At 50.9% G+C, this 16,110-nt stretch overlaps 1 protein-coding gene across 3 annotated transcripts in view; it reads left to right on the top strand.

Annotated features, from left to right (window-relative positions):
- Positions 1 to 14,370, top strand: part of LOC147100962 (tensin-4-like) — a 46,060-nt gene extending 31,690 nt beyond the window's left edge. For all 3 annotated transcript variants that reach the window (XM_085966073.1, XM_085966074.1, XM_085966072.1), the window contains exons 12-15: positions 1,544 to 1,712; positions 4,228 to 4,296; positions 7,494 to 7,520; positions 9,379 to 14,370. In XM_085966073.1, the coding sequence (XP_085822199.1) occupies positions 1,544 to 1,712; positions 4,228 to 4,296; positions 7,494 to 7,520; positions 9,379 to 9,520 (407 nt within the window). In that variant the 3' untranslated portion in view covers positions 9,521 to 14,370. The remainder of the gene's footprint in view (positions 1 to 1,543; positions 1,713 to 4,227; positions 4,297 to 7,493; positions 7,521 to 9,378) is intronic.
- Positions 14,371 to 16,110: the final 1,740 nt, after the last annotated feature.

The raw sequence follows: 16,110 nt of genomic DNA, 5'->3' as shown, positions 1-16,110 counted from the left end.
TGAAAGTGTTGAGGGCTTTCCTGAGATCTCTCTCTCGAAACATAGAAACATTGAAGATAGGAGTAGGCCATTCGGCCCCTCGAGCCTGCTCCGCCATTCAATGCGATCATGGCTGATCATCCAAATTCAGTACCCGGTCCCTGCTTTCTCCCCATATCCCTTGATCCCTTTAGCCTTAAGAAATATATCCAACTCCTTCTTGAATATATTTAATGAATTGGCCTCTACTGCCTTCTGTGGTAGAGAATTCCACAGGTTCACCACTCTCTGGGTGAAGAAATTCCTCCTCATTTCTGTCCTAAATGGCTTACCCCTTATCCTTAGACTGTGACCCCTGGTTCTGGACTCCCCGACCATCGGGAACATCCTTCCTGCATCTAGTCTGTCCAATCCTGTCAGAATTTTATAAGTTTCAATGAGATCCCCTCTCATTCTTCTAAACTCCAGTGAGTATAAGCCCAATCGCCCCAATCTCTCCTCATACGTCATTCCTGCCATCCCAGGTATCAGCCTGGTGAATCTTCACTGAACTCCTTCCATGGCAAGAACATCCTTCCTCAGATGAGGCGACCAAAACTGCACACAATACTCAAGATGTGGTCTCACCAAGGCCCTGTACAACTGCAGCAAGACATCCTTGCTCCTGTACTCGAATCCTCTTGCTATGAAGGCAAACATACCATTTGCCTTCTTAACCGCCTGCTGCACCTGCATGCTTACCTTCAGCGACTGGTGCACAAGGACACCCAGGTGTCGTTGCACTTCCCCTTCTCCCAATCTATTGCCATTCAGGTAATAATCTGCCTTCCTGTTTTTGCCACCAAAGTGGATAACCTCACATTTATCCACATTATTCTGCATCTGCCATGCTTCTGCCCAATCACCGATTTAATGGAAGCTAATGATTGCTCATTACGATGGGACGATGTAGTTACTGTCACAGCGACAGAGTTCTCCCTTTCCACCATCACTTTCTGCGATTAAATATAAAACAACATCATCGCCATGGTAAGAGTCGAGGCCGCTCGGGGTGTTTACGTGGCCCCCTCCCACCCACCCCTTACACACACTAATTCTATCGCTGTCCTTGACACACTCAGGTTTCACTCAGGCAGCTGTGATACTTCCCTGGGAAGCTGCCCCCTTCCCTCAATTGTTCCTTCCACATCTTTCAGATCAGACGTTAAACCGAGGCCCCGTCTGCTCTCAGGTGGACGTAAAGGATCTTACTGCGCTATTTTGAATAAGAGCAGGGGAGTTCTCCCCAGTGTCCATGGGCCAATATTTATCCCTCAACCAACATCACTAAAACAGATTATCCGGTCATTATCACATTGCTGTTTGTGGGAGCTTGCTGTGCACAAATTGGCTGCCGTGTTTCCCACATTACAACAGTGACCACACTTCAAAAAGTACTTCATTGGCTGTAAAGCGGTTTAGGATGTCCTGAGGTGAAAGGCGCTATATAAATGCACGTTCTTTCTTTTTATATGAGGAGTCCATCTGAACGGAGGGTGCTAATGGATGTTTCTTCCTTTCTCAGTGTGTTACATTCTGTATTTGAGTTCAATAACCATGGAGTCTCTGACGGGACCACAGGCTGTCCTTAAAGCAGCTTCCTTCACCCTGGAACAGGAGCCTCTGCCTGAAGCCACCATTGTCCAGTTCAAAGTGTCTGAACAAGGCATCACACTCACAGACAGCAAGAGAAAGTAAGGAGCCACCATTACCTTGTCTCGTGGGGTAAAGGCCACCTTGTGTTGAGGGCTCCTGCAGAACTTTAAACCCCGATTGTAACTCTGGAGCGGCTTGTGCTTGGGTGGGGGCGGAGGCGGGGGTGAGGGCGGGGGCAGGGGTGGAGGCGATGGTGGGGGTGGGGGCGGCGGCAGGGGTGGGGGCAGGGGCGGGGGCAGGGGCGGGGGCAGGGCGATCAGTTGGGTGCACGGCGTGAAGCCTGGGCGCTCTTAAATCCCGGGCCTCAACTTTCAAGTTAGACTCCTGATCGGAGGTGACGGCCCCGGGGGGTGAGGGGCAACCCATGCACTATTGCCGAGGGAAGGGGGTGTCAGAGGCAATTGTGGACACGGGGAGGGAAGGCCCGAGGGTTCCTTGTGGGGGGGTCCGCAGAGGAGGACACACTCCTGCTCCCCCTGGCCCCATTCGTGGACCTTCAGAAAGATTCGAAGCAGAACTGACCTCAGCCCCTTCCTCGACCTGGATCCAATTGCCGTCAGATTTCCCGGGCGCGGACGCCACTGAGCACGACTCGTGCAGCCCAGGGTTGAAATCGGGTCCGGGTTCCGAATGACGTTCTCACAAGCCCAACTTTTGAGTATTTCTCAGGACCTCGCGCAAGGCTTTGACCCGCCTCCCGAAACCCGGGACTAAAAGTCGCAGCCGGTGAGAAGGCAGCACGAGTGCGGAGCTAAGAACGCTGCCGCCATTTTAAACCCCCCCCCCCCCCCCCACCCCAATCCCCCGCATACCCGTTCCTGCCGGTTGTGGGGCTTAAAATCGGGGCTTCGATCTTCATTGAGCCGAGGACACATTGAAAGAAAGAGCAAAATTGGATTTTCTTGAAGCGCGTGCAAGAATCCTGAGGCGGTGTCACCCTGAGTCATCAAATCAGACCCGCGGTGGGGGGGTACGGGAGCCGCGCGGATCTGGAACTGGGCCGGCAACCCAGGGTCCTGAGGTCAAATATCTCCGGGGCAAGCTGTGAAATTGAATTCAATAAATCTGGTGATTCAAGGGAGAGCATTGGAAAAGTGACCATGATCTCGCAAAACCCAACCATTGTCCTGCCGTCCTTACCCACCCTACACGTGACTCCAGTCCCACACTACGTGGCTGACTCCCGGTCGGTGCGGCGTTAGCTGATCACCGCCAGGGCAGCATTAGGGGACTATAGTTAGCCTCAGTACCCTGGGTTAGGAGTGGAGAATCAGCCCGGCTCTCTGTTCCTAATCACCATCACAGGAACATAGGAACAGGAGGAGGCCATTCAGCCCCTCGAGCCTGTTCCATCATTCAGTGAGATCGAGGCTGATCTACGATCTAACTCCAAATCCCCGCCTTCAGCCCGTATCCATTAATTAACCTTTGGTTAACAGAAATCTATCAACCTCAGATTTAAAATTAACAATTGACCCAGCATCAATTGCCGTTTGTGGAAGAGAGTTCCAGACTTCTACCACCCTTTGTGTGTAGAAGTGTTTCCTAATTTCACACCTGAAAAGTCTGGCCCTAATTTTTAGACTCTGCCCCCTAGTCCTAGACTCCCCAACCAGCGGAAATACTTCGCCTCTATCTACCGTATCTGTTCCCCTTAATATCTTGAAAACTTCGATCAGATCACTCCTTAATCTTCTAAATTCCAGGGAATACAAGCCCAGTTTGTGTAATCTCTCCTCGTAACTTAACCCTTGCAGTCCGGGTATCATTCTGTGAGCTGTGCTGGAATATCTGTGTGGACACTGGGGGGGCGAAGGGCAGGGTTGGTCTTGGTGTCTGGGCTCACATGTGACATTGACCACTGCACTCAAACCCCAGCCAGGGGAGGGGGCAATAGCTGTTGGTCCCATTGAAGGGTCCCTGCCCCCCAACCCAACATGACCAGCAGAGACCCACAGACTCCCGGAGACTGATTAGCCCATTGCTTCCCTGGCACAGTGGGTTAGATGGTGGCCTCTTGAACCAGTGAGTGTTGATGCAAGTCCCACCTGAATTGGGTTGTACTGATTTTTGGGGTTCAAACCCCAGTGGGCACATGGGAGGCTGGGAACCGGGCGAGGATGAGGTCCTTTGGGCTGAAGGACCTTGTTCATCCAAACCCTGTCTTTATATCTTCAGCCTCGTTCCTCAGCCGAGATTTCTCCAGCTCTGTTTCCAAGGGGTGAATCGGCAAAGCGCCGATTGCTTTTGCCGTTAGCTGTTGGAACGATCGGCCAGTGCTAGAGGTGACGGGGAGCTTTCTTCACCCAGAGGGTGGTGGGGGTCTGGAACTCACTGCCTGAAAGGGTGGGAGAGACAGAGACCCTCACCACATTTAAAAAGTACTTGGATATGCACTTGAAGAGCCGTAACCCACAGGGCTACGGACTGAGAGCTGGACGGTGGAATTAGGCTGGATCGCTCTTTTTCAGCCGGCACAGACACGATGGGCCGAATGGCCTCCTTCCGTGCCGTGAATTTCTATGATTAAATCCTTCTGTTTTTCCTTTAAAGGCTTTTCTTCCGACGTCACTATCCCGCCGGGTCCGTCAATCACTGCGGCCTGGATCCACTGCAAAGGAAGTAAGTAGATAATCTGCAACAGTGTGTGTGGGTGCGGTCCGCGGTGCAGCTGTAAAGTGAATGATAGCCCATAAAAAACACCTCACCGCTGCTTTAATGTGAGACGCCTCCGGGAATGGCCTGATATGGGATCCAATCACTGACCTTGGGTAGGATGGAAGAGCCATATATGGGCACTGGGACTGAGAGGAAACTGCAGTTCGAACCTGCTGCTGTGATTGAGGTAGTTACAGGCGTTACTGAGCCGAGTGGTGAGGGAGGCATGTTCGGACACGGAACTGCGATGATTGCAAAAGGCTCCACCCTGGGTTGATGACTGTACCACCACTAAAGTGTAGACACATCGTTCTAACAAACTGATCCCCACAGAGATCAGCAGAGCTCAAATGAAAAACATTTCAAGACATATAAAATGATTCATCAGAATTCCTTTTTGAAGTAGCTTAAGCAGATTTATGTATTAGGTGGACAGGTGGCCAGTCCTGCTGACGGAATCCCGCAGTGAGTACTCCACTTATGATTAGTGTTACACCAATGATATAACATACATCCTGGGCAAGGAGCACATACTGCACCAGTAAAAGAAAGAAAGACTTGCATTTCTAGAGCGCCTTTCACGACCACCAGACGTCCCAAAGTGCTTTACAGCCAATGAAGTACTTTTTGAAGTGTAGTCACTGTTGTAATGTGGGAAACGCGGCAGCCAATTTGCACACAGCAAGGTCCCACAAACAGCAATGTGATAATGACCAGATAATCTGTTTTTTTAGTTGCTGATTGAGGGATAAATATTGGCCAGGACACTGGAGAGAACTCCCCTGCTCTTCTTCGAAACAGTAGCAGTGTGAACTTTTACTTCCACCTGATAGGGCAGACGGCCCTCAGTTTAATCGTGCTTCATCCGAAAGACTGCACCTCCTGACACTGCGCCGCTCCTTCAGTACTGCCCCTCCGACAGTGCGCCGCTCCCTCAGTACTGCCCCTCCGACAGCGCAGCACTCCCTCAGTACTGACCCTCCGACAGCGCAGCACTCCCTCAGTACTGACCCTCCGACAGCGCAGCACTCCCTCAGTACTGACCCTCCGACAGCGCAGCACTCCCTCAGTACTGCCCCTCCGACAGTGCGGCGCTCCCTCAGTACTGCCCCTCCGACAGTGCGGCGCTCCCTCAGTACTGCCCCTCCGACAGTGCAGCACTCCCTCAGTACTGCCCCTCCGACAGTACGGCGCTCCCTCAGTACTGCCCCTCCGACAGTGCAGCACTCCCTCAGTACTGCCCCTCCGACAGTACGGCGCTCCCTCAGTACTGCCCCTCCGACAGTGCAGCACTCCCTCAGTACTGCCCCTCCGACAGTGCGGCGCTCCCTCAGTACTGCCCCTCCGACAGTGCGGCGCTCCCTCAGTACTGCCCCTCCGACAGTGCAGCACTCCCTCAGTACTGCCCCTCCGACAGTGCGGCGCTCCCTTGGTACTGCACTGGAGTGTTAGCCTGGATTTTGTGCTCAAGTCTCTGGAGTGTGACATGAACCCACAACCTTTTGACTCGGGCGAGAGGGCTACCCACTGACAACACTCTGTACAATAGTGAGATGTACATGACGGAGTGACTGGCACACACCTTGTGGTGTGGAGACCGCAGTCTGTTACAGAGGACACTGTTTCAAACATATCGCAAGCGCACCAAACACGTTCCCGCTCTTCGCATACATCCCATGGATTGGTGGTTTTACCAGAATTGATTTTAAAATAGCTGATGTGTGCAGCCAGGAGGAAAAGGTGCATAATCTGCCATTTCCTCTGAAGTGTGTTGTGTTTAGTAATCTATGGAACATAGGAATTTATAGATTAAATCAGACTGAGGTCCTTCTGGTTCACTTTCTGCCACCCTGGTCGTCACATGATCCAACGATCATGGAGTTGTTGACCAATCACAGCAATCAATGAGTCTCCAACAGACCCAGACACGAGGTGAGGAAAACCCCCAGTGAGGGAGAGCTTTGGGAACCAGAGACCCAGAGTCTCCTGTTCCTCCCGAGCTCGCTCCACTCACCACACGGCACGTCGCAAATACTGCAGCTCAAACTGTTACTTTCTGATAGAAATGTGCATTAGAATGAATGAACAGTAACTGCTCCCACCATCTCCCTGCTCCATAGATTGATCACTCGCTCACTGAAATAATGTTTCCGCAGATTAGTTTTGATGCATAGAGTTGTTGGTGGACCACAGGGGCCCAAGATCCCACGGCATTCTGTCAGCTTAGCTCAGTTGGTTCGACTCTGATTGCAGAGTCAGAAGATCACGAGTTCAAGGCCTGCTCTGGAACTTGAGGTCATATTCTCGGCTGACAGGCCTGCGGGAGTGCTGCATTGTCAACCAGTCCATCCTTGGGCTGGGCTGTGAAGCTACTTCAAGCCGTTCCAGTCGATGTAAGCTAGGAATTCTCAATAGTGGATGGAAAGTCACATTTGCTCGACATTCATTGACCTGCTCTTATAGTGGGGGTGTTAACAGGTTTCAGTGAAGAGTTAGGAGTGGCCCTTTGGCGCAGCGGTAAGCATCCCTGCCGCTGGGCCAGAAGGTGTAGGGTTTCGAACCCCGCTCCAGACAGTCCCAACAAGTAGAGTCGGAGCTCCGGCTCTAAATTCTGGGTTGACATCCAGCGGGATACTTGTGGGTTGTGGGAGCTCGTATGGGTTGTGGGAGCCCGTAAAACCCTCCCGCCATAGGACTAACCACGCTAATGGCTGGTATGAAGATGGTTACGGTCACGGAAGGAGCGTTTAACGCGGCCAGAAATCCTTCCACTACTTCATACTGTTCCCCAAAGGGAACAGTGTGTAGACACGATAAGAAGAAGAAGTGAAGAGTTAATCACCTGTGTTCCAATATCAGAGCGAACAAACACACTGTGTTGTTCACTAACATCGCCAGTGGGAATTTCGGGGCCAATGGTCCTCAACCAACACTACCAAAAGTAGATTAACTGAGCATTCAGCTCATTGCTGTTTGTGGGATCTTGCTGTGCTCAAAATGGCTGCTGCGTTTGCCTACCTAACAACAGTCGCTGGATTTCAAAGTGATTCATTGCCTGCAAAGTGCTCTGAACCTGTTAAGACTGTAAGAGAATTAAAGAAACAATAGAGAAAGACGGGACTCCAAGAAACATTTCAATCTTTCTCATTTTCTTTTTGCAGATGGCGGAAGGACAATGAACCTTCGAGGTGAGACTCTGCTCGATCATAGATTATTGACACATCCGTGAGATAAATGGTTTATCCCCAATCTTAAGCTAACCTGCCCAGCGGGACCTGGGAGTGGAGATTCGGGTCAGTTTTACACGCCGTCTGGTCTAACGCTCAGTGACTTCACTGGAGTATAAAATGGGGCGAGGGGTAAAACGGACATCATACTCGACCCCACCCCCCACCCTGACATCGTTCAGGCTGGCCAGGCCAGGTCAGGTGAAGAGCGGGGTTCAGGGTCTCTGTTCAGATGAAGTGTTGGCGAATTGTCTCTCAGTTTATTAGACAGCAGTGATTCATTCCGCGAATCAGACCGTCCGACAGGGGCGTATTGTTTACTCGTTAAGGGAGTGATGCTGAACGCCTTTCTCTGACCCTTGCCCTCCAGCAGCTGAGCGCTGAGGATCAGAGGGCAGCCGCCCAAATTAGCGGGGAAACGCGGTCCTTGCTGTGTGTGAGGGGAGGGGCTGTTCGTTGCCGACCACCTCCCAGGGGCAGGTGTGTCTGTGCTGGGACACTGAGGGCAAGAGCCGCTCCAATAACCCGCCTTAAACATTCACTCCCTCCACCACCGGTGCACCGTGGCTGCAGTGTGTACCATCTACAAGATGCACTGCAGCAACTCGCCAAGGCGTCTTCGGCAGCACCTCCCAAACCCGTGACCTCTACCACCTAGAAGGACGAGGGCAGCAGGCGCATGGGAACACCACCACCTCCAAGTTCCCCTCCAAGTCACACACCATCCTGACTTGGAAATATATCGGCCGTTCCTTCATCGTCGCTGGGTCAAAATCCTGGAACTCCCTCCCTAACAGCACTGTGGGAGCACCTTCACCACACGGACTGCAGTGGTTCAAGAAGGCGGCTCACCACCACCTGCTCAAGGGCGACTAGGGACGGGCAATAAATGCCGGCCTTGCCAGTGACGCTCACATCCCATTATAACAAATATTTTTTAAAAACAAGCACTCGGAACTATAACCACACGGGTTATATGCCCACTCACCTATCGCCATACCTCCTTCCCGAGCAGCTTTTCAATCAAACCTACGTTCCTGATACGAGTGAATTGTCGACACTGGCAGTGTGATCACTGCTTCCAATACCAGGAGCCTCGACAGAAACTGCTCCACACCAGCAGGTGGAGACCATTCGGCCCCTCGAGCCTGTTCCGCCATTCTATTAGATCATGGCTGATCTGTGTCTTTACTCCATCTACCTGCCTTGGCTCTGTCATCCTTAACACCCTAACCCAACAAAAATCGATCGAAATCTGACTCCCAGGGAAGCTGTAAGCAGCATTGGGGGGTGGGGGGGTAATTCTAGAATTTGGAGAGGGGGGGAAACACAACGCAACCAAAACATGAGGGGGAGATCCTCCCTCCCTGAATACCCCTCTCCCGGTGTGTGTGCCTTTCGGGAAATTGGGATCAACCTCTGTTAAAAACAGAGCGACTTGGTCTGAGTGATTTAAAGGTTCGAATTAGAAAGACAGAGGCCGGAGTTTTCTGATGAGTGAGTGGGGGAGACAGCGCGGAGCTAGAGAAAGCAGATTGGGATCACAGAGCGTCTCTGGGGAATTCACCACCCCTTGAAATATATTCCACAAATCCAGGAAATTGTCTAACTTTAGATTTCGTTGAGGTTCTGTGAGCTTTCTTTAAGTGAATGCAGTCTGTTCCCTAACTATAAATGGTGAGAAGGTTTTGAGAGCTCAGACACTCAGCGTTCCGATCATTTGAATTGTTCATTTTTAAAGAAGATTTTTATTTTTTTTATTTTATTAGCTTTTAGATGCAGAATGTTCCTGGGATTCATTTTTAAATTTTATTTTCAGGATCTTTGCATTTGTGGCAAAAAAGCAAGGAAGTTCGTCAGAAAACGTCTGTCACCTGTTTGCAGAGTTCGAGCGAGATCATTCCGCTCACCTCATCATCAACCTGGTGTCAAAGATCCTACTCGACCCACAGAGGATGTGACTGGCCAGAGAGACCGCGCAGATTCCCGAAGAGCCTGCAAGTCTACATGGCCCTGCTGGGACTCATGCCTTGCAAGTGCCTTAACCCTGCTGGGACCCTGGCCCTGCTGGGACCCTGGCCCTGCTGGGACCCTGGCCCTGCTGGGATGCTAGCCCTGCTGGGACCCATGTCTGCTAGCACCCTTGCCTTGCAAGTGCCTTAACCCTGCTGGGACCCTGGCCCTGCTGGGACACTGGCCCTGCCGGGATGCTAGCCCTGCTGGGACCCATGTCTGCTAGCACCCTTGCCTTGCAAGTGCCTTAACCCTGCTGGGACCCTGGCCCTGCTGGTAGTATGACCCTGCTGGTGCTCAAACCCTGCTGGGACCCTGACGGTACACAAACCCTGCTGGGACCATGACCCTGCTGGTGCTCAAACCCTGCTGGGACCATGACCCTGCTGGTGCTCAAACCCTGCTGGGACCCTGACCCTACTGGTGCTCAAACCCTGCTGGGACCCTGACCCTACTGGTGCTCAAACCCTGCTGGGACCCTGACCCTGCTGGGACCCTGACCGTGCTGGTGCTCAAACCCTGCTGGGACCCTGGCAATTGTTGCCAAACCATATCACTCAGTCCCGCAGCCTGTTTCGATGCGCAGCAGGGGAACTGTAACAAATCCATATTCTAGGCATCAAGAGACTGAGCCGCAGGTCAGAGTCCACACTGAGTGAGTCAGAGACGGAGAGATTCACTCTCGGCTCCCAGAATTCCAGCTGTTGTATCCTGTTTAACGGCTGCAGACACTGAGGGAGTACGGGAGTCACTGAGGGATCTGTCAGTGAGCAAGAGCTCCGACCCTATCTGTACAGGAGGCTGTGATGGAATTCTCTTCCACTGGTGCACGGAATGTGTGCAGTGTTTTTCAATGCCTCTTTTATATGAATTCTCTTTAAATAACGGAGTCACAGCCAAACTGCAGCACCTGTTTCCTGCCATGTAACATTGTTAGTGTAACACGTACCTATTAAAGCTGTGCTATATTCGACAGTCACTGCGCCATCGCATCTACATATTGTCAGCAATATAGACAACTCCTCTCTCCATCCCATCCTTTCTTATATACCTATTGACCCAGCTGTGGTCGTGCATCTTCTGAGCTTTCCTCTCATCTCTCCGAAGCTCCAAATCCCCCGTCCTACGCACTCCCCCTCAGTGATGAAACCGAGACTCTTTCTCCTCAGTCTTGACTTACTCCGACAGTCTACAGGCTCTAAAACACGGGCTTAATCTTTTTATTTATTCGTTCCTGGGATGTGGGCATCGCTGGCAAGGCCAGCATTTATTGCCCATCCCCAGTTGCCCCTTGAGAAGGTGGTGGTGAGCCGCCTTCTTGAACCGCTGCAGTCCGTGTGGTGAAGGTGCTCCCACAGTGCTGTTAGGGAGGGAGTTCCAGGATTTTGACCCAGCGACGATGAAGGAACGGCCGATATACTTCCAAGTCAGGATGGTGTGTGACTTGGAGGGGAACTTGGAGGTGGTGGTGTTCCCATGCGCCTGCTGCCCTTGTCCTTCTAGGTGGAAGAGGTTGTGGGATTGGGCGGTGCTGCCGAAGTCGATGTCTTAGATGAGGGGACCGAGTGTAATGTATCCAAGTTTGCTGATGATGCAAAACTAAGTGGGAAAGTGAGCTGTGAGGAGGACGGAAAGAGGCTGCAAAGGGATAGAGACAGGTTCAGTGAGTGGGCAAGAACATGGCGAATGGAATATAATGTGGAGAAATGTGAAGTTATCCACTTTGGTAGGAAAAATAGAAAAGCAGAGTATTTTTTAAATGGTGAGAGATTGGGAAATGTTGGTGTTCAGAGGGACCTGGGTGTCCTTGTACACGAATCACTGAAAGTTAACATGCAGGTACAGCAAGCAATTAGGAAAGTAAATGGTATGTTGGCCTTTATTACAAAAGGATTTGAGTATAAGAGTAAAGGCATCTTACTGCAATTATATAGGGCCCTGGCGAGACCACACCTGGAGTATTGTGTACAGTTTTGGTCTCCTTACCTAAGGAAGGATATACTTGCCATAGAGGGAGTGCAACGAAGGTTCACCAGACTGGTTCCTGGGATGGAGAGATTGAGTAGACTAGGCCTATATTCTCTAGAGTTTAGAAGAATGAGAGGTGATCTCATTGAAACATACAAAATTCTTACAGGGTTTGACAGGGTAGATGCAGGGAGGATGTTTCCCCGGGCTGGGGAGTCTAGAACCAGGGGTCACAGTCTCAGGATAAAGGGGTCGGCCATTTAGGACTGAGATGAGGTGAAATTTCTTCACTCAGAGGGCGGTGAATCTTTGGAATTCTCTGCCCCAGAGGGCTGTGGAGTCTCAGTCGTTGAGTATATTCAAGACAGAGACGGATAGATTTTTGGATATTAAGGGAATCAAGGGATATGGGGATAGTGCAGGAAAGTGGAGATGAGGTAGAAGATCAGCCATGATCTTATTGAATGGTGGAGCAGGCTCGAGGGGCCGAATGGCCGACTCCTGCTCCTATTTCTTATGTTCTTATGTAAGAAGCCTTGGTGAGTTGCTCCAGTGCACCTTGTGGATACATTGATCTCACCCAATCACTATTCCTGATTCCCTCCCCTTCTCTCCCACTCCATTCCACCTTGAAGCTGTCCTGCACTCTGGGCCTCAGCCCCGTCACCATAGTTTCTCAATGCATGACTATGACTAGCGGTATTTATAAAATATAAATACAGAGTGTCCGGGTGTGTCGGTGGTGTTTGATTGTAGCAACTGGTGGCCAGTGGGACACAATCTCTGGTCAGGAGCCTGTGAGGTGACCGGCGCAAACTGGCAGAGTCCTGTCAGAATAGAATCACACAGCACAGAAGGAGGCCATTCGGCCCATCGTGCCTGTGCCGGCTCTTTGAATGAGCTTTCCAATTAGTCCCACTCCCCCCTGCAGTTTCCCCAGAGCCCTGCAAATATTCCTTCAAGTATTTATCCAATTCTCGTTTGAAAGTTACTATTGAATCTGCTCCCACCGCCCTGTCAGGCAGCGCATTCCAGATCACAACAACTCGCTGCGTAAATAAAAAAAATCTTCTGATCTCCCCCCTGATCTTTTTGTCAATCACTTTCACTCTGTGTCCTCTGGTTACCGACCCTCCTGCCACTGGAAACAATTTCTCCTCATTTACTCTATCAAATCCCCTCATGATTTTGAAAACCTCTATTAAATCACCTCTTAACCTTCTCTGCTGTAAGGAGAACGACCCCAGCTTCTCCAGTCTATCCACATCACTGAAGTCCCTCATCCCTGGGACCATTCTGGTCAATCTCCTCCACACCCTCTCCAAGTGTGACATCCATCTAAAGTGCGGTGCCCGGAATTGGACACAATACTCCAGTTGAGGCCGAACCAGTGTTTTATAAAAGTTTACCCTAACCTTGTGACCCCCAGCTCGCTCTGTTCCTGCACCCCCTTTAAAATTAGACCCTTTAGTTTATATTGCCTCTCCTCATTCTTCCGACCAAAATGAATCACTTCATATTTCTCTCTTAAATTTCATCTGCCACGTGTCTACCCATTTCACCAGCCTGTCTGTGTCCTCCTGAAGTCTGTTACTATCCACCTCACTGTTCACTACATTTCCAAGCTTTATGTCATCTGCAAACTTTGAAATGATGCCCTGTATAACCAAGTCCAGGTCATTATTAATTAATATATATAAAAAAGAGCAGTTGTCCTAATACTGACCCCTGGGGGACACCATTGTATACTTCTCTCCAGTCTGAAAAACAACCGCTCACCACTGCTCCCTGCGCACACACACACTGACGCGTTCACCACTACTCTCTACTCTCTGGCCTAGAAATTGGCCTGAGGCGCCCAAGCGGCGCAAAGTTCGCCTGGGCGCTGGAATTTGCGCCGCGATCGCCGCAAATTCAGTTGAAGTGCCCCTAGAGGGAGACGGGGCGAGGCTCGAGGCGTCCACGTCCCTCTTAGGGCGCTGAAAGTGAATTTCGCAACGCTACGTGCCGCAACGCCACACGCTGCGGCACGGCACGCTGCGGTACTGCAGGCCTTCCTCCCTCTGTTAAGGGGGAGGGGCCTGCAACAGCGCGAACCCCGATCGCGAGTGCCGGCAAAAGAGCCCGGCACCAAGGAGAAGTGCCGGGCTCTCGGGAAACAGCCGGCAATGCCGCGGGGGGGGAACCAGGAGGCCGGGGACGGAGGTGCTGGCAGGCAGCCGCCCCACACCTCCACCTTAACTTGCACCTCTGCTGGCACAGCAAGGCCCCGTGAACCGGGCGATGGTAGCGAACGGCTAACGCCACCATTAGCGCCCCTGCTGAATATCGTGGGAGGCGCAGCCACTGGCACTACAGCCACTGACTGCCTCTTTAGGCGCTAACAGGTGGCGCTACTCACCCAATTTCTCCCCCTCTATCTCTTAGCCAATTTTGTATCCATGCTGTCACTGTCCCTTTAATCTCACGGGCTTTAATATTGCTAACAAGTCTATTGTGTGGCACTTTATCAAACGCCTTTTGAAAGTCTATATACACAACATCCACCGCACTGCCCTCATCGACCCTCTCCGTTACTTCATCAAAGACTCAATCAAGTTAGTCAGACACGATGTGCCTTTAACAAACGACTCCCACTCTTGAATTCATGGCAAGTTAGTTATTGTGTTAGATAATGATTGTCTCACTATTCTAGATCATTCTGTACTGCATAATTCCTGTTTCTAAGAGTTAACAGCATTGTTTAAAGTATTTCTCTGCAATTAATATTGGCTCATCATTTTAAATATTGTAATTAAAAATAAATAAAGGATTTCAGTCTGAGATTAAACACTGGCAAGCAGGTTTTTTTAAATTCACACTTGCACAGTCTCTGCTCCCCCAGTAACCCCTCACCCCCAGTAACCCCTCACCCCCCCAGTAACCCCTCACCCCCCCAGTAACCCCTCACCCCCCAGTAACCCCATTCACCAGGGTACGGTAGCAGGCTGGTTATGTTACTGGACAAGTAATCCAGGGGCCTGGTCTAATGATCCGGAGACGCGAGTTCAAATCCCACCACGGCAGCTGGGAATTTAAATTCAATTAAATAAATCTGGAATTATAAGCTCGTATCAGTAATGGTGACCATGAAACTATCGGATTGTTGTAAAAACCCATCTGGTTCACCACCTTTAGGGAAGGAAATCCTTACCTGCTCTGGCCTATATGTGACTCCAGACCCACAGTAATGTGGTTGACTCTTAACCGCTCTGAAATGGCGGCTCACCACCACCTTCTCGAGGACAATTAGGGATGGGCAATAATTGCTGGCCTTGCCAGCGACGCCCACGTCCTGTGAATGAATAAAAAACTCCTGGTAACCTCCACACACACCGTTCTCTCCCCTCTCGGGAGTGGGGACTTGAGCCCATGACCTTCGGACTCAGGGGAGAGACGAGTGACAGCTGACGCTATCATTGATCTCGGCCAGGATGGAAGGTACTGAGACCCTTCTGTATCAGCACTAACGCTGCTCTGAGCATCTCCGTCCCACCTAGGGCAACGCCTCTCACCCACCCAACCCTTTCAACCAGAGATTCATTCTTTATTTTGTTTCCTTGGGATCAGTTATCGGGCGGAGAAGTCAGAAGGACTGCTGGAATATTTCCGGCTTTGGGACTGGTTGGTTTCCAGTGTTGGTGAGATCAACATATGAGAGTTGTGTGAAAGGAGATTGGGATAATGTCTACAACAGCCCATTGAGGGGCAGATCAGCACCCTGTAATTTGGGGGTTGTTTAAGCTGGGGGGGCCATTCTTGCTGCACAATGTGACTTGTAAGAAGGAATTTTGAGGTGGAGCAATAGAAGGAATTCAGATAATTGAAATAATGGAGGCAGGTCTGCTAGGGGAGTCGCCCTGTCTCATTTCCCGCCTCCTCTCTCTCTCTAGTCAACACCACAAACCAGCAGGACCCTTCATGAAAGAGTGGTTCTTGGTGCCAGGAGCCATTAACAGTCCCGTGGATCGCCGCCCACTCCCAGTTTAAACACATTCTGAGCCTGTTCCTGTAGATACACGGGGCAAAAGGGTTAGATTTTGAGGGCAGGTTGCATAGACTAAGATTGTATTCCCTCGAGTTTAAAAGATTAATGGGTGATCTAATCGAGGTGTTTATAATCAGAGAATCATTAAAAATTTACGGCACAGAAGGAGGCCATTCGGCCCATCATGTCTGTGCCGGCCGACAAAGAGCTCTCCAGCCTAATCCCACTGTCCAGCTCTCGGTCCGTAGCCCTGTAGGATTTAAGATGATTAAAGGATTCGATCGGGTAGAGAGAGAGAAACTATTTCCTCTGGTGGGTCGGGGGAGTCCAGAACAAGGGGGCAGAACCTTAAAATTAGAGCCAGGCCGTTCAGGGGTGATGTCAGGAAGCACTTCTTCACACAAAGGGTGGTGGAAATCTGGAACTCTCTCCCCCAAAAATCTGTTGATGCTGGGGGTCAGTTGAAAATTTCAAAATGGAGATTGATGGATTTTTGTTCGGTGAGGGTATTAAGGGATACGGAACCAAGGCAGGTAAATGGGG

This window comes from Somniosus microcephalus, chromosome 24 (assembly GCF_052327205.1).
Source record: "Somniosus microcephalus isolate GS21.2 chromosome 24, FLI_Smic_1.0, whole genome shotgun sequence".
In the NCBI taxonomy this organism is placed as follows: domain Eukaryota; kingdom Metazoa; phylum Chordata; class Chondrichthyes; order Squaliformes; family Somniosidae; genus Somniosus; species Somniosus microcephalus.
Note: the sequence above shows the minus strand (reverse complement) of the source record. Positions and strands in the feature narration are given on the sequence as shown.